This window comes from Bison bison, unplaced genomic scaffold (genome assembly GCF_000754665.1).
Source record: "Bison bison bison isolate TAMUID 2011002044 unplaced genomic scaffold, Bison_UMD1.0 scf7180017864325, whole genome shotgun sequence".
Classification (NCBI taxonomy): domain Eukaryota; kingdom Metazoa; phylum Chordata; class Mammalia; order Artiodactyla; family Bovidae; genus Bison; species Bison bison.
Window position 1 is genome coordinate 6,406,635 of NW_011494897.1, and position 23,282 is coordinate 6,429,916.

General features: G+C 39.0%; 1 protein-coding gene across 1 annotated transcript in view; it reads left to right on the plus strand.

The window, feature by feature from the left end:
* USH2A (Usher syndrome 2A (autosomal recessive, mild)) overlaps positions 1-23,282 on the plus strand; it is a 939,168-nt gene that overhangs the window by 722,125 nt on the left and 193,761 nt on the right. The window contains exons 53-56 of the mRNA XM_010853294.1: positions 4-134; positions 5,250-5,447; positions 7,319-7,473; positions 10,956-11,154. Of these exons, the coding sequence (XP_010851596.1) occupies positions 4-134; positions 5,250-5,447; positions 7,319-7,473; positions 10,956-11,154 (683 nt within the window). The remainder of the gene's footprint in view (positions 1-3; positions 135-5,249; positions 5,448-7,318; positions 7,474-10,955; positions 11,155-23,282) is intronic.

The following is a 23,282-nucleotide window of genomic DNA, read 5'->3' on the forward strand; positions in this document are numbered from 1 at the left end:
CACTTTTACCAGCCACGTTTGTACGGTGATGAGAGGATCTCACAGTTCCGTCAGGAAGGAATCAATGGAAGAAATATGTTCATCTGCTGAAGAGACTGTTCATACGGGAAGTGTAAACACACTCTCTTTCACAGGTAACAGAGAGGGAGCCACCTGCCTATGGCTTAGAAAGGAGAGTGACAGGCTGTTGAAAATGCAGATTTATTTCCCTCTGACCTCATCTCTTTCCTTCACCTCGTATCAACTAATTTCAGCATACTTAGGAGCCAGCTAGTTACCAGGTGATTAAAGGTACAATCTGGAATTGTTCAAAGTTAGCAGTTAAAACAACTTTTAAGTCTAACTTTCAATAGGAATGTATGTTATTTTAAAGTAAGCCCATAGAGAATAAAGAACAGAGGGATAAATTAGTTTTGTGACATTTTATGGTATACACAGTTAATTTTAAATGAGCCTAATTTTCTCAAAAGTTTGAATGCAGGCTTTCAACAAATGCCATGAATGAATGTTGTTAATGTTACTCTTGCAAGCAGAAAAGAGGCAGAAACATGCTTGTTCATTAAGACCTGACAGCATCATTCCAAGGAGGAGACAGACTGCTCAGTGAAATCAGTATTCCCTTTCCTCTTTAGCCTGGGTCCAGAGACTGTGCTCTCCCTTAGTCTTTTTGGGGGTGTTCCCCAAGACGGCCACCATCTTGGGAGTAAGAACCTTCATGGTTATGGAAAATAGTAATTTCTAAGCCCCATCTTGGCCTTAAAGCAGTAGTCCAAAATAGTGATTCTCAGGCTAAGCTGAGTGTAGAGAAAAATGCTGTGAATTTTAGGATTATCTCCAAAATAGTTCTGCCATCTATTCACTTTTTTTTTATTCAACCATTTACTTAAGGCCCTACTTAAGGTTCTGTTTTTCGAAAATTAAATGTGTGTGTGCAACTGTGTGTGTATATGTGTGTACACACATCTATTTAGAGTGAAATAGAATACATGTAAGTGACATAATTCAAGCAAGCTAAAATCAAATAAACAAATTCCACTCCATTCCATCATGACTCCATTGCCTTCCCCAGCCACTGGTAGGTGCTAATGGCAAATCTTGAGAAGGAAAATAATAAGGCAGGATACTGGGAGGAGAGGGAGTAGATTAGGGAGGGAAATAAAGTTTACTGAGTATTATTTAGTCCCGGTGTTGTGCATTTTTTAAGGTATAGGTGATTTACAATGTGTGTTAATTTCTGCTGTACAGCAAAGTGATTTGGTTATGTGTGTGTGTGTACTTTAAAATTCTTTTCCATTATGGTTAATCACAGGATATTGAATATAGCTCCCTGTCCTCTACAGTAGGACTTTGTTGTTTATCTCCTCTATATATAATAGTTTGCATCTGCCATCCCCAAAATCCCAACCCATTCCTCCCTTCCCCCGCCCCATCACCACCACTTTGTGCTAGGCATTTTTAAACCTTACCTAACTTACCCTCAAAGCAATCAGGTAAGTATGATCATTTAACAGATGAGGAAACCAAAGGTCCGATCTGTAAATAAAAGTAACTTATGGGAAAAGTGAGGTTCATATCATATCATTGTTAGGAGCAGAAGACATCAGAGGACTCCACACAGTGTAGCGCTCCTTTCTGGGTGCTCCCAACCTCCTTCAAGCTGTTCGTTACACCTGAAATGTGTTTCTTAATTGTCACACTCAAGGACAAGGTCAGAACTCACGTCTGCAGTGAAGACTTCCCAAGTCCAGCCCCCTCTCCCTTCTGTGCTCCTGTGACACATGGTCAAGCCATTCACCACCCCTACCATGCCTCATAGGCAGCTGGACACTTGTCTCATCTCTCCCACGAAAAGAACAGACCTGTTTACCTTTTAGATTTATCACACTGTAAGCAAATAAAAAATATTTATTGTAATGCCTTTAATTGGGAAAAGCCTCAGGATAGAAGACAGTTGGACCACTAATCTCCTCCCAGCCCTTGTTATAGATTTAATTTATGAACCCCCATTTAAAACTTACTTTGTTTCCTTCTAAGACGATTCTCTGCTTTTATCTGCCTGTTTTAAGCAGGGTCAAGAGTTTGAAGGATTTTTGTGACGTATTTGCGATAGCCCTCTCCAGAAGAGAATTGTTTCCAACTACTGATATAATACTGTGAGAGCTTTTAATGACCATATTTAAGATCATTTTGCCTACTGGAAAACAGTGTAAATTGAAAATGAAAAATGACAAAATTTTCTTCTTCATGAAAAAATTTCAGCACTCAAATGATGCTCAAATCCCACTGAGACCAGTTTAGACTAAAAAAGTCAGTTTTTTTAAGAGATTGACAATTTAAACCTACCACCAGTGCTGACCAAAATTCATTTGTTGATACAATCCTTTATTTATCAAAAAAGTTTATTAAATCCTTACTAATAACCAGTCAGTATACCAGGATAGGCAGATTCTTTACCATCTGAGCTACCAGGGAAGTCCTTCATACCAGGACCTTTAAAACAAATAGGAATTTCCATCAGGGATTTGAAGCTAATAGGAAGAGATGGAGAAACAAATATGTAATTACTTCTAATATGAGAAATGATGTGCAGGTAAGTTCTATGATAGAGGTTAGCATAGGATAATTTTGAAGAGTATGACAAAGACACCTAACATAGATTGGAGAGGCGAGGAAGGAGGAAAGACTTCAAGAAGGATATTATGCCTGAGGAGAAAAGGGGAGGTGAACCAGGCAGAGAGAGAATCACATGCAAAGTACAGGAAGCAAGAGGAAGCTGAGCATGTCTGAAAAACAACAGTATCTCAATATGGATGTAGCATGTATAAGGCAGAGAAAGTCATGGAGAAGAGGCCAGAGAGCGGAGGTCATATAATGAAGTCCTCTGAGGCCACACTAAAGAGTTCACCTTTATGCAACAACGAGTGGATAGTAAAACTTTTTAAGCAATGGAATGACACAGTTATATACACATTTTTGGAAGGATTGTTCTGTCAGCTAAAAAAATAATGAAGACAAATATGTATGGGACATTTCAGCAGTTAACAAGTAAATATTGAACAAACATATACCCCCTAATACCCAACACCCTCAATTATCAGAATATTAGCACCATGTAATGTATAAAATGATTTTGAGTTTGCAAGTTAAAGATGAATGAAGGAGAGTTAAAAATTCTGGCAAAGAACAAAGAGCTCTAAGAAATGAGAGAGATGATTGAGGAAAGGTAAAATTTCAACAAATGATTTCTTATGTGTAAACCAAAAAAAAAATGCTTTTATGGGCTGGGAATGTCTTTGAAAAACCAGCCCTCACGGGAAAATACAGAAACAAGGATAAGACATGAGAGAGTCAAAGGAGAATGAAATACAGTGGAAGAAAGATCAGGAATGAAGTGTGGAGAGATGCCATAGATAGAAATAGAAACGTGGGCTTGAAATGTACAGAATAACAGGTACTTGTAATGAGTAGTTTAATCTACTATAACAAGATATTCAAAACTCGAGTTACCATCTGTGGGTCAGTGGACATTCTGGGAAGCTCACTCCCACAGGGTCATTCAGGATCTACATTCCTCATCATGCTTCCAAGTGGTACAGCCTGAGTTACCACAACACCCTCGTTCTAGCCCATCAGAAGGAGATAAGAATGCAAATGATTTCCTCTTTAGAAAGTGATGCACAAATTGCCTATGTCACTTCCCACGCTCCTTCCATTGTTGATAAGTCATGTGACTACACCAAGTTGCAAAGGCAACTGAGAAATGTAGACTCTGGCCAAGAGGTCTCTGGACAGAAGGGAGATCTGGGAACTCAGTGGTGGTCATCACAGGTACAAAGCAGCAGTTACGCTGAGAAAAATGAAGACAGAAATACATTTTTATAGCAATTTATATTTTATGAAGTTCTACAACATAACTTACTGAATTTTATTTTCATACTAATTCTATAAAAGAGGCAGAGTAGGGTTTATTGTAAGGAGATGCATGTAAAGATAATGTGATAAAATAACCCAAGTGGATGGAGCTGAGAATTAACCTGCATCCAGTGGAGATATGGCAGGTGGCCCAGCAGCCAAGGAGGACCTCTTCTGACCCTCCTGTCTAAGCAAGAGTTATCAGAAACTGCCACACAAAGTACACATGTACATATTCAAAATTCACAGAATGAATTAAGTGGAAAGCAGATTTAAATAATTAAATTTTCAAGGAATGTTTTTCGTAAATTTGTAGCATTTGTCCTTCCAAAGTTATTAAAACTCAAAACTGAACTAAGATGCTTCAGACACCTTTTGAGACACCATTGAATCACATGGATGATTATCTAAAACTTTAGCCAGACCAAAAATCTTAGCAAGTTGGCTTTGTTGTTTTAATTAGATTGGTTGGTTTGATTTTTGTTTTCTGGCTTGGTGGAAGATGGAAGGAAGAACATGTAGTGCAGTATAGATGTGTCTGACTCTGTGCGACCCCATAGATGGCAGCCCACCAGGCTTCCCCATCCCTGGGATTCTCCATGCAAGAATAATGGAGTGGGTTGCCATTTCCTTCTCCAGTGAAGGAAAGTGAAAAGTGAAAGTGAAGTCGCTCAGTCATGTCCGACTCTTAGCGACCCCATGGACTGTAGCCTACCAGGCTCCTCCATCCATGAGATTTTCCAGGCAAGAGTACTGGAGTGGATTGCCATTGCCTTCTCTGATATACAGTATGTATAATGGAGTGTGAATTCATTTTTATTCACTAAAATGGTATCATGATGTGCTAAGTTTCAATTCCTGTATCTCATAACTACATTATAATTCATATAGTAATTTAATAAAGTAATATTGACAATGTAATAATTGGTAAAGCTTATAATAATAAAATTATAAAAGAATGTTGCCAAACCTGCCTCATGCAGAAGAGATCATGAACTTGGGAAGCATTAACATCTAATGTACATTAGTCGAATGCTTTTATTTTTCAATCTGTTTTCTAATGTATCCATAGTTCTCTATTCAGAAAGGTGAATTCCATTCTATGCAATTTCATATCTCTGTGTCTTTCATATTTCTAAATATTGTAATAAACACAATATTTTTTATGATTCAGAAAATAAAGACATTCAAGTTTTTATTTACATACACTGGGATTAGAACATTAGGCATTTATTTTTAACTCTTTAAAGGTTTTGACATTCATGTTCAATAGGATGGTAAAAAAAGTTTTTTAATTTTTTGAAAAAACTTCACTGTCTGATTTTCTGTATTTCCAGATGTGAATCTGGAGCCCTACATGATGTATGAATATAGGATTTCTGCATGGAATCGCTATGAGCGAGGATTCAGCAAGGCAGTTAGAGCCAGAACAAAAGAAGATGTGCCTGAAGGAGTGAGTCCCCCCAGGTGGACAAAAATGGATCATCTTGATGATGTAATAGTCTTAAGCTGGAAGAAACCTATACAATCAAATGGTATTAAACTATTTTTAAAATTAAAATAACATAATCCCATTAAATCCATAAGGGAACTGAAATTAGTGAGATGCATTTAATTGGCACACATCTAACCACTAAAAAGGGAACTTCAGTTTTGTGGGGAAACAGTGGAAACAGTGTCAGACTTTATATTTTGGGGCTCCAAAATCACGGTAGATGGTGATTGCAGCCATGAAATTAAAAGATGCTTACTCCTTGGAAGGAAAGTTATGACCAACCTAGACAGCATATTAAAAAGCAGAGATATTACTTTCCCAACAAAGGTCCATCTAGTCAAGGCTATGGTTTTTCCAGTGGTCATGTATGGATGTGAGAGTTGGACTGTGAAGAAAGCTGAGCGCCGAAGAACTGATGCTTTTGAACTGTGGTTCTGGCAAAGACTCTTGAGAGTCCCTTGGACTGCAAGGAGATCCAACCAGTCCATCCGAAAGGAGACCAGTCCTGGGTGTTCACTGGAAGGACTGATGCTGAGGCTGAAACTCTAATACTTTGGCCACCTCATGCGAAGAGTTGACTCATTGGAAAAGACCCTGATGCTGGGAGAGATTGGGGGCAGGAGGAGAAGGGGATGACAGAGGATGAGATGGCTGGATGGCATCACTGACTCGATGCACATGAGTTTGGGTGAACTCTGGGAGTTGGTGATGGACAGGGAAGCCTGGAGTGCTGTGATTCATGGGGTTGCAAAGAGTTGGACATGACTGAGCGACTGAACTGAACTGAATCATTCATTTGTGAATTAGCCCTCACAAATTTTTAGCCCAAAATTATTATTTTCTTTGAATCCCAGCATATATCTGCTGCTGCTGCTGCTGTTAAGTTGCTTCAGTCGTGTCCAACTCTGTGTGACCCCAAGCTGCTTTCAAATAAGCAAAGCATGTTATGAGAGGGCAAAATAGTATTGAAAGTAAATGTTTAATAGTTGAGGGGAAATAAACAATTGACTCTGATTATTCATGTCAAGAATCTATCTCCTCCATAAGAGTGAGTGTAATTAAGAACTGCTTCAACATAGCAATGTAATAGCAAATTAAAATTAAATAATGCTATATTATCCCATTTCTTCAGAACTCTCAGTTCAGTTCAGTCCCTCAGTCATGTCTGACTCTTTGCGACCCCATGAATTGCAGCACACCAGGCCTCCCTGTCCATCACCAACTCCCGGAGTTCACCCAAACTCATGTCCATCAAGTCAGTGATGCCATCCAGCCATCTCATCCTCTGTTGTCCCCTTCTCCTCCTGCCTCCAATCCCTCCCAGTATCAGAGTCTTTTCCAATGAGTCAACTCTTTGCACGAGGTGGCCAAAATATTGGAGTTTCAGCTTTAGCATCAGTCCTTCCAAAGAACACCCAGGACTGATCTTCTTTAGAATGGACTGGTTGGATCTCCTTGTAGTCCAAGGGACTCTCAAGAGTCTTATCCAACACCACAGTTCAAAAGCATCAATTCTTCGGCACTCAGCTTTCTTCACGGTCCAACTTTCACATCCGTACATGACCCCTGGAAAAACCGGTCCGCCTTGACTAGACGGACCTTTGTTGGCAAAGCAATGTCTCTGCTTTTCAATATGCTATCTAGATTGGTCATAACTTTCCTTCCCAGGATTAAGCGTCTTTTAATTTCATGGCTGCAATCACCATCTGCAGTGATTTTGGAGCCCCCAAAAATAAAGTCTGACACTGTTTCTACTGTTTCCCCAGCTATTTCCCATGAAGTGATGGGACCAGATGCCATGATCTTAGTTTTCTGAATGTTGAGCTTTAAGAACTCTAAGCCATCTAATTTGTTTGCAAATAGTTCAAAGAATCCCACACTCAAATTCAGGCATTTGTCTGTCTCTTTTAGGTCCTATTATTGCCTACATTCTTCTCCGAAATGGAATTGAATGTTTTCGAGGAACATCACTGAGCTTCTCTGATACGGAAGGAATTCAGCCCTTTATGGAATATTCATACCAGCTGAAAGCTTGCACAGTTGCTGGCTGTGCTACTAGCAGCAAGGTAAGAGGAGTTTGCCTAAACTCTGGACAAAATTGCCCAGTGTCAAGACTGTAGGAAGGTCCAGGTTATGAGTAACATTTTCAGTGACAGAAAACAGTGTCCACCCCAATAAATTAGGGTGTCCATATGACATCTCAACTGAGTACCAACACTTCCATCAGAAAGGATAGATTACTGAAAAAGAGATTTATTCAAATATCAATGTTTCCTTCACAAAAAGAAAAAAACTTGAACCAATATTATCCTCTTAATCCCCTTCTCCTTCACCAACGACTTTTTAGTTGGTCTTCCATAAATTCATAATAATTCCCAAACCATTTCTCAGTTTAAAAACAGAAATTCTATGTAAATATCATATGAACAAAAATTGCCATTTCTTGTAAAACAGACAAAAGGGCAAAGGAGTCTGACATAGGGAAATGAAATAGTTCCAAGGCTCCTCCAACAGCCTTGACAAGAATCAGTAGTCAACTGTATGTAGGGGAATTAACCTGAAGTATCATAGGTATTTTCAAGGTATCTGGCTTGACCAATTTGTAGGTCATGGTGCCATATTGCAGGCAAATCAAAAACAAAAATATATATTCATAGTGTGTATATATATATATATATATATGAATATTACTCAGCCATAAAAGATAATTAAATAATGCCATTTGCAGCAACATCAACAGACCAAGAGATTATCATACTAAGTGAATAAGCCAGAGAAAGACAAATAACATATGATACCACTTGTATGTGTAATCTAAAGGAATGGATACAAAGTCTTTTCTTTGTAAGAAAGGACATATTTACAAGATAAAAATAGTTTCACAGACTGAGAAAACAAGTTTATGATTACCAAAGGGGAAAGTGGGGAGAAAGGATAAATTAGGAATTTGGGATTAACATATACACACTACTATATATAAAATAAACAAGGACCTACTGTATAGCATAGGGAGCTATGCTCAATATTTCATAATAATCTATAAGGGAAAGAATCTGAATAAGAATACGCACACACATACATATATGTATATAACTGAGTCACTTTGGTGTATGCCTGAAACTAACACAATTCAGTTTTTTTTTTTTTTAAAGAAGAAAAGTTAAAAGTAAAGAACGATTAACATTTTTAAAGCTTTCAAAACTATATTTAAGAGGAGGAGAAGATAGCAGATAGTTGTTGTTCAGTCCTCAGTCACGTCCGACTCTTTGCGACCCGATAGACAGCAGCACACCAGGCTTCCCTGTCCTTCACTATCTCCCAGAGTTTGTTCAACTCATATCCACTGAGCCAATGATGCCATCCAACCATCTAATCCTCTGTCCCTCACTTCTCCTGCCTTCAATCCTTCCAAGCACCAGGGTCTTTTCCAATAAATCAGCTCTTTTCATTAGGTGGCCAAAAATTCGGAGCTTCAGCTTCATCATCAGGTCTTCCAATGAATATCTACAACTGATGTGACTGGTTTGATCACCTTGGAGTCGAAAGGATTCTCAAGAGTCTTTTTCAACACCACAGTTCAAAAGCATCAATTCTTCTCACTCTAATTGTCACATCCATACATGACTACTGGATAAACCATAGCTTTGACTATATGCACCTTTGTCAGCAAAGTGATGTCTCCGCTTTTTAATATGCTGTCTAGGTTGTTCATAGCTTTTCTTCCAAAGAGCAAACATCTTTTAATATCATGACTGCAATCACCATCTGCAGTGATATTGGAGCCCAAGAAAATAAAGTCTGTAACTGTTTCCATTGTTTCCCCATCTATTTGCCATGAAGTGATGGGACCAGGTGCCATGATCTTCATTTTCTGAATGTTGAGTTTTAAGCCAGCTTTTTCACTCTCCTCTTCACCTTCATTAAGAGGTTCTTTCGTTCCTCTTCACTTTCTACCATTAGGGTGATGTCATCGGCATATCTGAGCTTATTGATATTTCTCCCAGCAATTTTGATCCCAGCTTGTGATTCATCCAGCCCGACATGTCATATGTACTCTGCATAGAAATTAAATAAGTAGGATGACAATACACAGCCTTGATGTAGCCCTTTCCCAATTTTGAACCAGTCCATTGTTCCATGTCTGGTTCTAACTTTTCCTTCTTGACCTGCATACAGGTTTCTCAGGAGGCAAGTAAGGTGGTCTGATATTCCCATCTCTTGAAAATTTTTCCACAGTTTGCTGTGATCCAAACAGTCAAAGGCTTTAGCGTAGTTAATGAAGCGGATGTTTTTCTGGAATTTTCTTGCTTTTTCTATGATCCAACAGATGTTGGCAATTTGATCTCTGGTTCCTGTGCCTTTTCTAAATCCAGGTTGTACATCTGGAAGTTCTTGGTCACATACTGTTGAAGCAATATAATTTGGTACTTTAAGTGAAAGTGTCTATAGTCAGAAGCTGGATTAAGAAGTGACTGAAATTTGTTGGAAAGATCTATGGAGGAAGTTGAAGCAATGAGTTTGAATGTGGTCATTTAAGAATAGACAAAGGGACAAAAACCAAAAACCATAGATGACCAGCCACGTTGAGGGAGCTACTAAATGAAAAAAGGAAAAAGCAGTCAAACAATTTGGGAGAAAAATAAGGAAAGAGCCATTTCACTGATGCCAAACTAGTCAGAGGAAACGCAGTTTTCATATGGTTTACACTTGAGAAGCTCAGCATCTTTGAACACTGTTGAAGAACCATCCAAATACAACATTCGTTCAGACCCGTCAGTTGCACCCGCCATCTAGACAGATGGCAGCTGATTGGCCCAATCAAAAATTACGGTCCAAAGGGTCCTAGAACCATTCTGAACATCTCCTTCCTACCAGATGCCAAAACAATCCGTGAAAAAGCGAAATCAGACTTAATTCTGTGAAAAAAACAAAGGCAGCCATTTTTTCCACCCAAATATATTTTGATAATGTTGAGCAAATCACTGGTTGATTTATCCTTTTTTTCTTCTCACTTGGTTCTCTTTCAGAACATTGGTGCAGACACTATAAAGTCATCCTGGGTATCATAGAAGGAGTAGCAAAAAGACTGCCCATTTACACTGTTCAAAGTATATTATATGCAAGCAAGTTCAGATGTGGGTTTTGCTCCAAATTTACTGGTGCTTAAAATGTACAAAATCAGGCTGTTAAAATGCAAAGACACCGATGGGCCATATGGAAGAGAGTTATCAAGAGTTCTCTAGTAAGACAGTCTGCCAGCCAGATTTTACTTGTTTAAACTGAGGACTGCACTCTGCCATCAAAACTGTTGTTGAACCGTTGTGATAAATGGTAGTCGAAGACTTACGGAATACATTCAAGGTCAGATTTCATTGTTTGAATAGGATGGTAGAGAAAGAATTTTAAAAAGAGGGACTGCTTCTCCAAGCCTAGCTAATGATATGCCAAGCTAAGACAACAACATTTTAAAACAAAAGTGACATTCTCATTGATCAGAATACCTAGTGTACTATTCCAAGAAATTGCTGTTTAATTCCTGTGTTTTCAGGTCGTTGCAGCTACCACCCAAGGAATCCCGCAGAATATCCCTCCGCCTAGAGTCACGGCCCCCAGTGCAGAGGCTCTGCATGTGAGTTGGCATGTCCCTCCGAAGCCAAATGGCGTCATTAAAGAGTACCAGCTCAGGCAGGTCGGGAAAGGTCTCATCTACACTGACACCACTGACAGGAGGCAGCATACGGTCACAGGTAAAAAAAAAAGAGGAAAACCTACCGAAAGAGTCTGTCACTGTGGTTAGGGGGGCAAAGCCTCCCAGGGGTGTGTGTTTGATATATGAGGTCACTTCGAGAGGACGTGTTCTCTTGACATATGGTCAGGTCCCACTTATCCATGCTAATAGAAGAGCCCACACTGGCAGCAATAAGCCACAACAGCAGATAACTTCAGAAATAATTTATATTTGGCTTTGATATGCATTATGTGTAGGGTTTTTGCATCAGTATTAAGGTGTTTTTTTTTTTTCTTTCCCCAGACTAACAGTAAGATGCATTTTCATTCCCCAAGGATATACTGGTAGTTAATGGGACTAGGAGAGCCAGGAATGTACTTGAAGGAAGGAGAAAAATCAACCAGAGGCTAACATTTATCTACTGTGTGGGTAATTAATACACAGAATAGTTAACAGTTGACTGGTTGTGACAATTTGTTGTTATTATTAACATTAATTAATAGTAATTGTATTATTTTGTTGCTTATATAACGTATTATAATTAGCTTTAATAATATAATAATAGTACAGTATTATAGTATAGTGTCAGAAATTACTAGCAGTGATTATAATAATAATTAACATGTTTTAGTCTGAATGTCAGTCCTGAATAAAAGCAATTTCTGATTTACCCAGTCTAGGTCAGCTTTGCTAATACACCATCACATCACCTTGTTTTATTTTCACTACAGACCTTTCATTGCCTGACAGTGTTTGCTTTTTATTTGCCTTTTTTGTCCTGCTCCTTTGGAAGTATTTCTACCTACTTCAATCCCATATCTTGAGCACCCAGAACAGTCCATGACACAGCAGTAGGTGCTAAATAAATGTTTGAGAATAAGTGAATTTAATGTGTTAAATAATGTCCTAAGCCTTGGCATTTACTGCTTAATTTGATCCTCATCACAAACCTATGGGGCAGAGAGAATTATTACCCCCATTGTACAGAATAGAATGCTTCAAGATAATTAGTAACTTAGCTCATCATTTAGACTATTGAATCATCCCAGACAGCTGTGTAAATTTGTTTAGTTTCTGAGAACACAAGCAAGAGTTTACAAACTTTCACTCTTTCCCTGTTGTCAGAACCTCCCAACTCCCCCCAACCCTTCCCACCCAGCACCGACCCCACCCAACCACACCCACCCCTGCCTCAGTCTTCCTGAGTGAATGAATGCCTGCCTTCCATTGGACCCTATACTTCAGTTCAGTTCAGTTCAGTCACTCAGTCGTGTCCGACTCTTTACTTAGCAGGGTACATTGATACCAGGGATGATGAAACACACAGAAGTGCAGGAAGGCCTGGAAAAGCAAGCCTGATTTTTCCCTAGAGAAGATGCAGGCTGTGCTATACAGGTGGAAAAAATAAATTCATCGTGATTTACTCTCAACTGGACAGTTCCCTGACACACAGCAAGCACTCACTGACAGATGTCCACTGTTTTCCAAAAGTGCCATAAGCCTACGGAAGGTGCTTAATAAAATATTTGCGGACTAGCACATTGCAATCCTGATCTGAAGATCCTGAGCTAAGCCGATGATAATGGGGATGGGAAAGCCCTCATCCATTTAGATGATCAAATTTGTTCCTTATTTCAGTATAAATGAAAATCATCACCAGTAGTTAAAATGATGTTATTTTCCATGATAAAAATTACATGTATTTGGCGACTTATAAAGAACCGCTGCATTTTGACTCCTGTGATTCTCGTCACAGCCTTGTAAGTGAGGGATGTTTTAAACACATGACTGACCAGGGAATTTTTGCAGAAACTAATGCCTGTAGCGTTAGTACATCTCTGGTCAATAATGTGTTAATATCCACATTGGAAAGATGAAGGTGAAAACTGGCCTGCTCGGGGTGCCCAAGGCATTTGCTGCTTCCATCTATGAGGAAATCAGAATACCAGTTCATTCAAAAAAACAAAAGACATGTAACCTGCTTGTTGTGTTCTAGATAGTTTAGTATGTGCTCCAAAATTAGACTGCTGCTCTTGAGAAGCTCCCGATACTAGTGACGAGTTAAGGACTAGCTTGTATGGAGCTGCTCCAACAGAACTCTGTACCGAATGGGGTAGAAGAAATCAAAAGAATGACTTAGAAAGGCCGTGGAATGTTAATTTATAGAGTTTTGAAAGCAAAGTTAAGGTCCATGAAGACTTTGTAGTGATAAAAGTTTCACCATAAACTGGGATACAAGGATAAAGAATTCTCTTCCTACAGAATCTGTCTACTCAATCAGCATAGGCTTCAAACTATTGCCAACTGTAGTGGTTTCCATTTTTAGAACCAACGGTTACATGCCAGCAGACCAAATTCAATTGTATTGTTCAAATCAACAGAATTGATAACCTCCTTAATTATAAAATAATTGCAAAGATTTTTGTTTAAATACTTTCACTCCACCAGTTCTTCTATTATCATTTTTTATGACCTTTTTCACGTCAGAGAAGATTTCATATGCATAACTTAATGCCAAAGTTCTTCTTTTATTGGGATAAACATTTTAAAGGTTTTCCACCTAATTTTAGTTCTTTTAAGATTATAAAAGGCCCATTTTTTGACTGGGTCGTTTATTTTTCTGGAGTTGAGCTGTAGGAGTTGCTTGTATATTTTTGAGATTAGTTGTTTGTCAGTTGCTTCATTTGCTATTATTTTCTCCCATTCTGAAGGCTGTCTTTTCACCTTGCTAATAGTTTCCTTTGATGTGCAGAAGCTTTTAAGGTTAAATTAGGTCCCATTTGTTTATTTTTGATTTTATTTCCAATATTCTGGGAGGTGGGTCATAGAGGATCCTGCTGTGATGTATGTCAGAGAGTGTTTTGCCTATGTTTTCCTCTAGGAGTTTTATAGTTTCTGGTCTTATGTTTAGATCTTTAATCCATTTTGAGTTTATTTTTGTGTATGGTGTTAGAAAGTGACGACCCAATCAAAAAATGGGCCAAAGAACTAAATAGACATTTCTCCAAAGAAGACATACAGATGGCTAACAAACACATGAAAAGATGCTCAACATCACTCATTATCAGAGAAATGCAAATCAAGACCACTATGAGGTACCATTTCACACCAGTCAGAATGGCTGCGATCCAAAAGTCTACAAATAATAAATGCTGGAGAGGGTGTGGAGAAAAGGGAACCCTCTTACACTGTTGGTGGGAATGCAAACTAGTACAGCCACTATGGAGAACAGTGTGGAGGTTCCTTAAAAAACTGGAAATAGAACTGCCTTATGATCCAGCAATCCCACTGCTGGGCATACACACTGAGGAAACCAGAAGGGAAAGAGACACGTGTACCCCAATGTTCATCGCAACACTGTTTATAATAGCCAGGACATGGAAGCAACCTAGATGTCCATCAGCAGATGAATGGATAAGAAAGCAGTGGTACATATACACAATGGAGTATTACTCAGCCATTAAAAAGAATACATTTGAATCAGTCCTAATGAGGTGGATGAAACTGGAGCCTATTATACAGAGTGAAGTAAGCCAGAAGGAAAAACATAAATACAGTATACTAACGCATATATATGGAATTTAGAAAGATGGTAACAATAACCCTGTGTACGAGACAGCAAAAGAGACACTGATGTATAGAACAGTCTTATGGACTCTGTGGGAGAGGGAGAGGGTGGGAAGGTTTGGGAGAATGACATTGAAACATGTAAAATATCATGTAAGAAACGAGTTGCCAGTCCAGGTTCGATGCACGATACTGGATGCTTGGGGCTAGTGCACTGGGACGACCCAGAGGGATGGTATGGGGAGGGAGGAGGGAGGAGGGTTCAGGATGGGGAACACATGTATACCTGTGGTGGATTCATTTTGATATTTGGCAAAACTAATACAATTATGTAAAGTTTAAAAACAAAATAAAATTAAAAAAAAAAAAGAAAAAAAAAGATTATAAAAGGGAAAAAAAATCTGTTAGAACTCATTTCATCCATCCCTCTGTATTATTTTAGACAGATTTAGAAGGTACTTCACTTGGACAATATAGTCCTAAACAGATTTCTTTGTTAAATGAGTAAATATACCTTTATTCAAAAAAACCTTACTAAGTATACCCTCACATATGTCGTTCCTATGGGACAGGTGTGGTGCTTGGCATTAGAAAATCTGAAACCTGAGACCTGTGTAGTGATCACACATTTTATCTGCCAGGGAAAATTCAGTTCCATGGTTAGTTGACTGATCTAATTCAGTAGGGAACTATCTTATGATGGGAATGACTGTTCTATTGAGTTTATGAAATGAACTAAAATAATCAAATTTATTTCACATTCAATCTCAAACATTTGATTGAAGAGCTGCCCGAACCCCCCCAGAGATAAAGGTTTTGATTTTTCTCATCATTTCCAAAACCGCGGCATTCCCTGAGTCACAAACACTGATGAAGCTGTAGCTCTAGTCATCCAGGAGCCTGAGAATCTAGGTCCCTAGAAATGACAGAAGGGAAAGAGGGCACCTAGCACCAGCCCCATTGTCTCCATGCTTATTTTTAATTACCTCAAAGCTTTAGAAACATGATCCTGTAAATGCTTTGTGGGAATAGAGGCAAATGCACTCATCATGTGAAATCCATAAATTGCTTATAATCCTCTCAAGATGTTAAAAAAAAAAAAAAAGCATTAAGTAATTGAAGACAGGAAGTCCTCAGTTAATTATTTAGAGGTGTTATCACTGCTCTAAGTAAACCAAGGCACTTTCTGCTATCGCACTGAGCCCAGTACCATGGGGACCAAGGGTAGTCATCATCTTCTCAGATTCGCTAATGCAAACAGCGCGTGGCAGCTTGTCAATAAAAGACCTTTTCATATCATTTATTACTAGACATGCCCACCATCCTGCTCGGAACAAACGGGATGTCAGCAATGGCATTATTTCACTTTGGGTTGCCACACTTGAAACGTGGACCTCCTAATGTGGGCATCAGGGTAGAGGAGAGGGGGAAAGGATTAACGAAATGATTAGGGACACTGAGAACAAAATGAATTAATCATGTCCTGTTTAGCAGCAGACATGATAAGGGCTTATGTGTCTCTTAACTCTGGGGGAAATGTTTTCCAAATAATCCATTGAAAGTTGCTCATCATTTCATTTCATTGAAAGGGAACAGTTAGCAGCCTTAAGTTAACAAGGAAAGAATAATCTGTCTTCCTTTCTCATACTATTAGAAACTTGTAAAAACCTTCTGTGATAAAACAGCATAAATCCTACCAGGGCTAATTGTAGCAGAAAGGGTACTGCTAATGTACTGAAACAGATATAGTCCATATCACTTTTGAAACAAAGAAAACATAGTTTGACCAGCCATATTCCAAAACGTGGACATTTTTTACATGAAGATTTTACATTTAGGTAACTCCATCATGTGCTCCCATAGTATCCTACACTTGACTCTCATGGTATGTATTATGCTTCATTGAATATCCTTTTACTTGTCTCTACTCCTCAACAAGGAGTTAAAGTTTTTTTTTAAGAACAGAGGCAGCAGCTTCCTTTTGCCATTGTGTTACCTGTACTGTGACCTATCACAGTACCTAAAAGACATTAAGTGTTTTGAAAATCCTTGTTGAATGAATAAATATTGAGTAGTAAACTCTTGGGTTGGCCAAAAATTTCATTCCAGTTTTTCCATTGTAGCTTACAGAAAAATCCAAACAAAAATTTTGGGCAACCCAGTAGTATCTGAACTAGATTCCATATTGGTTGGATATAAAAATCACAGTCACACACAGCTAAAGCTCAGGATGGGTGACACAATCTGCAAAGCCCAACGCAAAATGAAAGTGCGGGGCTCCTTTGTTCAAAAATCATCAAGAATTTCAGGATGATGAAAATTGACCCATGCTCAGCATCCTTCTAAGCATGCTCTGAGGTTACTACATGGCTTTTGTGCCCTGGTCTCTGGCAGTTTGAATTTATTGGCAGTAAACTTCTTTTTTAATTATATTAGAGTATAGTTGATTTACAAGGTTGTATTGCTTTCAAGTATACAGCAAACTGATTCATACACACACACACACATGTATATATACATATATCCATTCTTTTTCAGATTCCTTTTCCTTATATGTTATTACAAAGTATTCAGTAGAATTCTGTGTGCTATACAGTAGGTCCTTGTTGATTATCTATTTTATATATAGTAGTGGTCACTATAAACAAAGCTAATGGAGGTGATGGAATTCCAGCTGAGCCATTTCAGATCCTAAAGATGATGCTGTGAAAGTGCTGCACACAATATGCCATCAAATTTGGAAAATTCAGCAGTGGCCAAAGGACTGCGTAAGGTCAGTTTTCATTGCAATCCCAAAGAAAGGCAGTGCCAAAGAATGTTCAAACTTTGCACAATTGCATTCATCTCACATGCTAGCAAAGTAAAGCTCAAAATTCTCCAAGCTAGACTTCAACAGTACATGAACTGAGAATTTCCAGATGTTTAAGCTGGATTTAGAAAAGGCAGAGGAACCAGAGATCAAATTGCCAACATCTGTCAGATCATAGAAAAAGCAAGAGAATTCCAGAAAAACATCTGCTTCACTGACTATACTGAAGCCTTTGACCATGGAACAATTGACTGGTTCCAAATTGGGAATGTAGTTCATCAAGGCTGTATATTGTCACCTTGCTTATTTAACTAATATGCAGAGTACATCATGAGAAATTCCAGGCTGAATGAATCATAAACTGGAATCAAGATTACCGGGAGAAATATCAGTAACCTCATATATGCAGGGAGAAGGCAATGGCACCCCACTCCAGTACTCTTGCCTGGAAAATCCTATGGATGGAAGAGCCTGGTAGGCTGCAGTCCATGGGGTCGCACAGAGTCGGACACAACTGAAGCGACTTAGCAGTAGCAGTAGCAGCATATATGCAGATGACATCACCCTTATGGCAGAAAGTGAAGAGAAACTAAAGAACCACTTGATGGAAGTGAAAGAGGAGAGTGTAAAAGCTGGCTTAAAACTCAGCATTCAGAAAAACAAAGATGGTGGCATCCGGTCCCATCACTTCATGGCAAATAGATGGGGAAACAATGGAAACAGTGATAGACTATTTTCTTGGGCTCCAAAATCACTGCAGATGGTGACTTCCACCATGAAATTAAAAGATGTTTGCTTCTTGGAAGGAAAGCCATGACCAACCTAGAAAGCATATTAAAAAGCAGACATATTACTTTGCCAACAAAGGTCCATCTAGTCAAAGCTATGGTTTTTCCAGTAGTCATGTTTGGATGTGAGAGTTGGACCATAAAGAAAACTGAGTGCCGAAGAATTGATGCTTTTGAACTGTGGTGTTGGAGAAGACTCTTGAGAGTCCCTTGGACTGCAAGGAGGTCAATCCTAAAGGAAATCAATCCTGATTTTTTATTGGAAGGACTGATGCTAAAGCTGAAGCTCCAATACTTTGGCCACCTGATGGGAAAAACTGACTCATTGGAAAAGACCCTGATGCTGGGAAAGATTGAAGGCGGGAGGAGAAGGGGACAACAGAGGATGAGATGGCTGGATGGCATCACTGACTCAGTGGACATTAGTTTGAGCAAACTCTGGTAGTTGTGATGGACAGGGAAGCATGGCATGCTGTAGTCCATAAGGTCACAAAGAGTTGGACACAACTGAGCAACTGAACTGAACTGATACAGTAGTGGGTATCTTTAACTGAAACAGGATGAAAACTGGGATGGCTATTGTGTCCTCAGAGCAGCTTCAGAAGCCTCTAATGTTATGTATGATACTCTGGGCTGTATTTCCCCCACTACCACCTGACCTCTGGCCACCAAGCGTCAGACCTGTGAGAGTAGGTGTGAGAATTCATTTTATTTTCATTTTTCAAATTCCAAGGAGCCTAAATTCTTGCAAAAAATGGCACATCAACAACTATTTCTTCTTCTCTTTTTTATTCTTACAGATATAATATTATAGCCAAAGCATTATATGCATCAGCTGTCTAGACACCAGTATTTAAAGGAAAGAAAAATCCCTTGGAATCCCAGATATTATTCCAAGGTACTTTGACTGAGAAATCACTACTTCTGTTTCATTCCCAGCAGTTCTATCCAGTTTCCTTCTTCCCTGAGATGTATATCTTTGTTGTGGATCATTTAAGCATCAGACTTTGCTGCTACCTGATGACACATTTTGTTCTAGAGAAGCTTCTGATTGAAAATGTAGGATAAAAGAGGCTTTGGTCTAATACAACACCAAACTCCAAGGCAGAAAAATATTTGTTAATACAGTGATACAAAAATCAAAAGCAAGGGTCTTTCCTTGGATTATCTTATTAATGTTTTTAATGTTAATACATTTGGAAAGAGAGCCTGCCAAATTAGTGACTCATTCAGGAAGTATCTTGTAATGAATCTGATCACTCTGATACTAGGGAGAGGAGCTTAATCTCTGGTGTAGAATTACACATTAAATAGAGAATTAAGAATGCAAATAAGCTTTGTAGCAAGTAGTCAGAATGGAAAGTTCTAAGTTATTTCACTGGTATTTGCAAATGCAAGAGCGCCCTAGTTTGGATTTTTTGATGTCTGGTTCATATGAGATATCAACTGAACTCATACGTCAAAGCCTCAATGCAAGAAATGGACAGTGCCAATGGCTGCTCTCAGAGAGGCAAGAAATTGACTTGACTAAGAGGGATGGACACTGCTGAGATCATGATGGATGATACTATCAGGGAAAGGGGGCCCTAGCTTGTGAGCTCCTGAAATATTTCACAATCAAATTTTGTGACACAAACCATAATTTAAATGCACATTTGGTGTATCTAAAGTGATTCCATGATCCCTTGGGATACCAGTTTTTGAATATCTCAATTTTCACATGGAATCAGGTTAATCCAAAATTGAGCCTTGACATAGCTCTAGTCATCACAGTGAATGCTGGATGTTCCTGGGAATCTCCACGAGAAGAAATGTTCTTGGGTGAGGGAGGGGAAAAATCATTTAATGAGTTCCCAGGCAGGTGGAGGCAAAAGATAGCTCTTTTCAACGGTAAAACTAGATATGTGGTTCACATGGGCCAGGGCAAGCATCTAGTTTGGGTGAACTGGTGCCAGGGCAAGTAACTGCCCGCAGAGTGGGCAATACCTGGTAACCACCTAACAAAAGCTTTTTGAAGTAATTCAGGCCTCTCAGCACTTGAACTAATAACTAACCAAGTTGACTGAGGAACTTGTGAAATTACATATTCTCTAGGATTATTTGGTAATTCTTCAGAAGAATAATAGATGATATTTAGGACAACTGAATGACTATTTTGAGGTAGCACTAGCTATCTGAAACTGTAATGAACAAAAAGCTTTTTCATGACTGCCTGGAGATTAAACATGAGAAACAAGCTGTTCTTTATAGAGTACATCCAGTGTAACTTACAGAGCTATGAGTTTTGTTTTCCAAATCATCTTTTTATGATCCATAGGCAGACTTTTTGCAGTCTCTTTTTAACACATATTTACTCTTGAAAGGGATGTTACTTGAAAGTGTAATTGTAATGAGTTTGGTTATAGTATGCCTCTTTCCTTTAAAAGAGAACATGATTCCCTGTAGGGAAATTCAGGTAATTTGCAGCCACAGTAATCTCCACTCCACTGAAATGTTAAATACTTGGCTTTTCTCCATGCGTTTGTCTTTCTCTGTTCTACAGCCTCTATTTCTTACTCTTTTAATTCAATGCTGAGCAGTTGAATGATGTTTTCTTTTCTCCTTCTACTCTTTGACTTTAGGATTAAGTTACAGTCAGAACGGTTCCTTGGAGACATCTCTTTATTTCCCTCTTCTCATCCTGATCAGTTCATGAGTAGTTTTCAATTGGTGTGCCCTTTTCACTGCCTGTTGCTAATATTTCAAATATATCTCATTTTAAGGACTACCAATAGGGGCTTCCTTAAAGTGACAGCAAATTCCAGTTGAAATGTGTTGATTTTATTGAGTTTTACAGTCATATATATGAAAGGTCATCCAGTTCATGTAAATCATCTATGCCTCGTGGCAGTCCACACTTTACTTACAGACTCTTGGAACCAAGTCTATTAGTAAATCAATCCTCTAACAATAGGAAAAATACAAGACCTAAGAAATTGTTGTTCAGTCACTAAGTCACATCTGACTGATGAGTCAGTAATGCTATCTAACCATCTCCTCCTCTGTTGTCCCCTTCTCCTTTTGCCTTCAGTATTTTGCAGCATCAGGATCTTTTCCAATGAGTCAGTTCTTCATATCAGGTGGCTAAAGTGTTAGAACTTCAGCTTCAGCAACAATCCTTCCAATGAATATTCAGGGTTGATTTCCTTTAGGACTGACAGATTTGATCTTCTGGCAGTCCAAGGGACTCTCAAGAGCTTTGTCCAGCAGCACAATTCGAAAGCATCAATTCTTCAGCACTCAACCTTCTTTATGGTCTAATTCTCACCTTTGTACATGACTATTGGACCTAAGAATAGAATATACAAATGTTGGATGCATCTGTCGTCTTCTTTCATATTAGCCTGTGGTTCAATTAAGCAGACTATATTCCTGTGCCCACAGTTTACATATATGGGAACTGAAGTCAATAAGCTGGCTTGTGGTAGTAGCTGATAGGTAGATAAGGATTAGACCCAAAGAGTCCAGTTTGAGGCTGCTGAGTCTGCCTCTGTACATGAATTGTACTTCATATTCCAAATGAAAATATTCAAATACCTAGCCCCATGTGGATTTTTAATATTACCAGAAGTGTTACTAGGCCTTGAAGGATCTGTGTCATTTTACTTAGAAGCCTCATAGGACAGACCCAACTGCTCCGGGTCACATTTTTCAGCCCAAAAAGAAAAGAAAGAAAGTGAAGTCACTCAGTCATGTCTGACTCTTAGCAACTGCATGGACTGTAGCCTACCAGGTTCCTCCATCCATGGGATTTTCCAGGCAAGAATACCGGAGTGGGTTGCCATTTCCTTCTCCAGGAGATCTTCCCATCCCAGGGATTGAACCTGGGTTTCCCGCATTTTAGGCAGACGCTTTACTGTCTGAGCCACCAGGGAAGTCCCAACTGCCCAGAATTGCATCCTGACCTCGTCCTTTCTTATCTCTGTCATCAGAGGTGAGTTCCTTCATCTCTGTATGCTTTGGCTCCTGTTATCTGAGCAGAGAACAGCAGTTCGTCTGGGAGTGATTGTCTTACTCCCCAAGGGCTTTAATGGTGTTAATTAATGTCTAGGAAGTACATGGAAGAAGGACTGCAAGTAGTAAATATTAAGTAAACTTCAGTTTCAGATATGGAGAAGGCAGTGGCACCCACTCCAGTACTCTTGCCTGGAAAATCCCATGGACGGAGGGCCTGATGGGCTGCAGTCCATGGGGTCGCTAAGAGTCAGACACGACTGAGGGACTTCACTTTCACTTTTCACTTTAATGCATTGGAGAAGGAAATGGCAACCCACTCCAGTGTTCTTGCCTGGAGAATTCCAGGGACGGGGAAGCCTGGTGGGCTGCCATCTCTGGGGTCGCACAGAGTCGGACATGACTGAAGTGACTTAGCATAATATTATAGTAGTGTAATGTTTTCTGTGTAGTAGAGTGTGTCTATTCATCTCAAACTCCTGATTTACTTAGCAGCAGTAGCAGTTTCAGATATACACATCTGAATGCAGAGTCCCAAAGAATAGCAAGGAGAGATACGAAAGACTTCCTAAGTAATCAATGCAAAGAAATAGGGGAAAACAATAGAATGGGAAAGACAAGAGAACTCTTCAAGAAAATTAGAGATACCAAGGAAACATTTCATGCAAAGATGGACACAATAAAGGACAGAAATGGTATGCACCTAACAAAAGCAGAAGATATAAAAAAGAAATGGCAAGAATACACAAAAGAACTATATAAAAAAGATCTTCATGACCCAGATAACCATGATGGCATGACCACTCACCTAAAGCGAGACATCCTGGAGTGCAAAGTCAAGTAGGCCTTAGGAAGCATCACTATGAGGAAAGCTAGTGGAGGTGATGGAATTCCAACTGAGCTATTTCAAATCCTAAAAGATGATGCTGTGAAAGTGCTGTACTCAATATGTCAGCAAATTTGGAAAACTCAGCAGTGGTCCCAGGACTG